The 5,038-nt window shown below is 50.9% G+C and overlaps 1 protein-coding gene across 3 annotated transcripts in view; it reads right to left on the bottom strand.

The window, feature by feature from the left end:
- Positions 1-3,279, bottom strand: part of lancl2 (LanC lantibiotic synthetase component C-like 2 (bacterial)) — a 13,307-nt gene extending 10,028 nt beyond the window's left edge. Inside the window, exon 1 of one of the 3 annotated variants that reach the window (XM_078938369.1) lies at positions 2,559-3,279. In XM_078938369.1, coding sequence (XP_078794495.1) covers positions 2,559-2,717 — 159 coding nt within the window. In that variant the 5' untranslated portion in view covers positions 2,718-3,279. Of the gene's footprint in view, positions 1-1,668; positions 1,797-2,558 lie in introns of those variants that run through there. The other 2 variants (XM_078938368.1, XM_078938370.1) reach the window with 2 other exon arrangements.
- Positions 3,280-5,038: the final 1,759 nt, after the last annotated feature.

The raw sequence follows: 5,038 nt of genomic DNA, 5'->3' as shown, positions 1-5,038 counted from the left end.
TATCTGGAAACATAGCCTATTAAATTATAAAAAAGCTCTGCGTAGAGCTAGAAGCCAGTACTATTCAACCTTAATATCAGAGAATGGAAACAATCCAAGATTTCTTTTTAGCACTATTGCTAGATTAACTCGCAGTCAGAGCTCAGTAGAACCACATGTTCCTGTTTCTCTCAGCTCTGATGATTTTCTTACATTTTTTGATGGTAAAATCTCAAATATTAGACATAAGTTAAATCAAGTTATTCCTACTATCAGCCCAGAGCAGGCTGAAGCAGTAGAAATGGAGGCATCCATAGAAATCTCTGTGACATTAGACTGCTTCACTATTGTGGATCAAGCGGAAATAACATCAATTATTACGTCCTCCAAATCCTCAACGTGTCTGTTAGACCCAATTCCCACTAGACTTTTTAAAGAAACTTTTCCCCTAATTAATGATCCCATATTAACGATGATAAATGCCTCTCTGGAAACGGGTTACGTGCCACAGTCTTTTAAATATGCAGTTGTTAAACCTCTTCTGAAAAAGCCCAGTTTGGATCCTAGCATCTTGGCCAACTATAGACCGATATCAAACCTGCCCTTTATTTCTAAAACCCTAGAAAGAGTTGTAGTTAAGCAGCTTTACTGCCACCTACAGGACAACAGCCACTTTGAAGACTTTCAGTCGGGGTTTAGACCTCACCACAGTACGGAAACTGCACCAGTTAGTCTCTAATGACTTGTTATTGGCCTCAGAAAAGGGACTACTTTCTATTCTGGTCCTGTTGGACCTCAGTGCAGCCTTTGACACTATCGACCACGGTATTTTACTCCATAGATTAGAGCAGGACATAGGGATCAGAGGATCTGCTCTCCAGTGGTTTAAATCCTATCTGTCCGATAGGTATCAGTTCGTTAATGTAAATGGCCATTCCTCTCAGTGCACTCGAGTCAACTATGGAGTCCCACAGGGCTCAGTCTTGGGACCGATCCTGTTTACGCTTTATATGTTACCCCTAGGAAACATAATCAGGAAACACAGCATTAATTTTCATTGTTATGCCGACGATACGCAGTTGTATTTATCCATGAAGCCTGACCAGAATGACCAGATAGAGAAACTGAACGCCTGCATCAGTGACATCAAGACCTGGATGACAATTAATTACCTCCTCTTGAACCCAGAAAAAACTGAGGTCATTATACTTGGTCCTAAAAACCTCAGAGATACTCTGTCTGCTCAGATAGTCTCCCTGGATGGTGTAAGTATAGCCCCCAATACCATAGTTAGAAACCTTGGGGTTTTACTTGACCAGGATTTATCATTTAAGGCTCACATATCTCAGGCATGTAGAACAAATGTGTGCAGGAGAAGACATAGAAATGTGCTTTTTACTGGATGAAAAACAGACGTGCAGGACACAGCAGCTCAGTTTTAGTACAGACTGTGAGACATGAGGAGCTGCAGCCTCAAAGTCTTTATTAGGATTGTGACGGGAGAAGATCCACTAGTTATTGTTGTTTTTTAATGTATCAGGATATTTGTCCTGAATTTCTGTCTTTGAAAATCATAGAGTGTTATTTAGTCATTGTTTTATTTCATAAATAATGTTATTTCTGTTATTAAAAGGATCATGAATGAATGAAACTTTATTCATACAGCACTTTTTAACTCCTTGAAGGTACCTCGTCTCTCTTTCAGGGACCCAACTGGACTTCAGATCCGGATCAGGACTGCTGACACGCTTCATACACGCCTGGGTTCAACTGACTGAGCTGAAATCTGTGGAAACATCACTAAACACAGCTGCCGGCACTAAAAGCCCCCAACATGTTCAACCACGAAGCTGGACCCCCCCTGACAGCATGGCGCCTCTCAGTCTTCACGCCTTTCCTTTCATTCCTGATGACACTCTTTGGTCTCACATCACACCTGAAACCTTCCTCCACCTGTTCCAGCCTCTTTTCAGAGCTAAAAGGACAGTTTGCCCAAAGTCCTCCACCTCCTCCACCTCTGCTCCTGTCACCTCACCCTTCTGCTTGACTTCCTCTCATTTCCACAGATTCTCTGTCAGCTGATCGTCATTCAGAGCAAACCCCCACCTGCTGCTGCTGATCAACTCCAACGTTCTTCTCTGCTGCTCCAGACTTCCTCATCCAAACCACAGCTCCTCTCTCTGGATCTACAGACACCATGCAGAACCTCTGACCTCCTCTGTTCTGTTGCTCCTCAAACATCTGAGCTTCTGTGTCTGCATGAAACCATCAGCAGATGCTTTGGTGAAGCATTTACTGTCTGCAGGAATCCTCAGCGTTCAGCTGCTTTGCTCATCAGCCTTTAGGCAGAAAGTCTTCTAGTTCTTCCATGAAGCGTCATGTCCTCCTCCCCCCCCCCCCTCCTCACACCCACCATCACCGGAAGGAGGAGTTGGACATCGGAATCACGGATGGACCGTGGAGACCTGAAGGGAGGAGGAATCCTCCAACGACGAGCTGCTTGGATCTGGGCTCTATTGCCTCTTTTTTTTTACCCCGATGCCCCACTAGGCTACAACTGCCCCGTGGAACCGGCTCACCTGCCCCTCCGCGTCCAGCAGCCCGCCGGGCTCCGCTTCCGCCCCGGCGGGGGGCCCGGGCGCGCCCTGGTCCCAGTCCGGGTAGGGGTTCTGGAAGCAGCGCTCCTCCATGTCCGCGTCTGCCGACAGTCTCAGCCGTTTGGACACGTGATCCCCCATCGCTACGGCGGCTCGGCGCGGACAAAATCCTGCAGGAGAAAGTCAGCGGAGACCGAACCGGAACCGCTGGGGCTAGTCCCGGTTCTGAGACGAGGACCTAGCTGGAAGCAGGCTGCGTGTACCGTCCCGGGCCGCTCCAGACCCCCCTCCGCTTTTTCTGTACCGATGTCCCAGTCCTAGACAGGCGTGCGCGTGCGCACTAAAACAACTCCCGTTCCAGGAGAGACCCGCGAACGTCTCCTTCTGTTGGGCAGGGGGGCTGGTGCCGCGCGCAGGTGCGCAGACAGTGGGGTGGGCGCGCGCGGGTCCCGGCTCTGCTATCAGGGCTGAGAACAAAAGGTCCGCAGGCGGAGATGTCACCGCGTCCTCCGGTCCCCCTCCCTCTGAGATCCGCCTCCGTCACGCAGCGTCCCGGTACCGGACCCACGCAGAGACAAGCAGCACCAGAACCCCCCAAGACCCGCCCTGCAGAGAGGACAGGGACAGATGGAGCTGAGTGATGCTGCGAGGACCGGATTACAGCAGCCCCCCCATCCCCCCCCTCCTCCTCCTCCTCTGATGTGTGACCGTGGGGGTGTGACTGAGTGAAAGCCGCATTTACGAGAGCGCGCGGCTGGCACGCGCATGCATTGAAGCCTGAAGTTCAGCAAAACTGTGGTTTATGTCTGACACCTGCATGGTCTTCATCATCTTCAACTCCTGTTGCATGCTGGGAAACATCTCCTCCTTCCAGACCTCTGTAACAGTTGCAGTAATTGTGGACGCTCTGGGCTCCTTCTGGTTCCTCCTCCTGGCTCCACCTGCTGGTTCCTCCGTCTGGTTCCTCCTGGTTCCTCCTTCTGGTTGCGTCTTGTTCCTCCTTCTGGTTCCTCCTGGTTCTTCTTACTGGTTACTCCTCCTGGTTCCTCCTTCTGGTTCCTCCTCCTGGTTCCTCCCCCTGGTTCCTCCTTCTGGTTCCTCCTTCCGGTTCCGTCTTGTTCCTCCTTCTGGGTCCTCCTGGTTCTTCTTACTGGTTCCTCCTTCTGGTTCCTCCCCCTAGTTCCTCCTTCTGGTTCCTCCTCCTGGTTCCTCCTTCTGGTTCCTCCCCCTAGTTCCTCCTTCTGGTTCCTCCTCCTGGTTCCTCCTTCTGGTTCCTCCTTCTGGTTCCCCCTCCTGGTTCCTCCCCCTGGTTCCCCCTCCTGGTTCCTCCCCCTGGTTCCTCCTTCTGGTTCCTCTTCCTGGTTCCTCCTTCTGGTTCCGTCTTGTTCCTCCTTCTGGGTCCTCCTGGTTCTACTTACTTGTTCCTCCTCCTGGTTCCTCCTTCTAGTTCCTCCTTCTGGTTCCTCCTCCTGGTTCCTCTTCCTGGTTCCTCCTCCTGGTTCCTCCTTCTGGTTCCGTCTTGTTCCTCCTTCTGGTTCCTCCTGGTTCTTCTTACTGGTTACTCCTGCTGGTTCTTCTTCCTGGTTCCTCCTTCTGGTTCCTCCTCCTGGTTCCTCCTCCTGGTTTCTCCTTCTGGTTCCTTCTTCTGGTTCCATCTTGTTCCTCCTTCTGGTTCCTCCCGCTGGTTCCTTCTGGTTCCTCCTCCTGGTTCCTCCGTCTTGTTCCTCCTACTGGTTCCTCCTAATGGTTCCTCTTCCTGGTTCCTCCTTCTGTTTCCGTCTTGTTCCTCCGTCTTGTTCCTCCTGCTGGTTCCTCCTTCTGTTTCCGTCTTGTTCCTCCGTCTTGTTCGTCCTGCTGGTTCGTCCTTCTGGTTCCACCGTCTTGTTCCTCTTTGTGGTTCCTTCTGGTTTCTCCTTCTGGTTCCTCCTCATGGTTCCTCTTCCTGGTTCCTCATTCTGGTTCTTTCTTGTTCCTCCTTCTGGTTCCTCCTCCTGGTTCCTCCTTCTGGTTCCGTCTTGTTCCTCCTTCTGGTTCCTCCTGGTTCTTCTTACTGGTTACTCCTGCTGGTTTTTCTTCCTGGTTCCTCCTTCTGGTTCCTCCTCCTGGTTCCTCCTCATGGTTTCTCCTTCTGGTTCCTTCTTCTGGTTCCATCTTGTTCCTCCTTCTGGTTCCTCCCGCTGGTTCCTTCTGGTTCCTCCTCCTGGTTCCTCCGTCTTGTTCCTCCTACTGGTTCCTCCTAATAGTTCCTCTTCCTGGTTCCTCCTTCTGTTTCCGTCTTGTTCCTCCGTCTTGTTCCTCCTGCTGGTTCCTCCTTCTGTTTCCGTCTTGTTCCTCCGTCTTGTTCGTCCTGCTGGTTCGTCCTTCTGGTTCCACCGTCTTGTTCCTCTTTGTGGTTCCTTCTGGTTTCTCCTTCTGGTTCCTCCTCATGGTTCCTCTTCCTGGTTCCTCATTCTGGTTCTTTC

Source organism: Oryzias latipes, chromosome 20 (genome assembly GCF_053564925.1).
Source record: "Oryzias latipes strain Hd-rR chromosome 20, Olatipes_Hd-rR_3.1".
Lineage (NCBI taxonomy): Eukaryota > Metazoa > Chordata > Actinopteri > Beloniformes > Adrianichthyidae > Oryzias > Oryzias latipes.
Note: the sequence above shows the minus strand (reverse complement) of the source record. Positions and strands in the feature narration are given on the sequence as shown.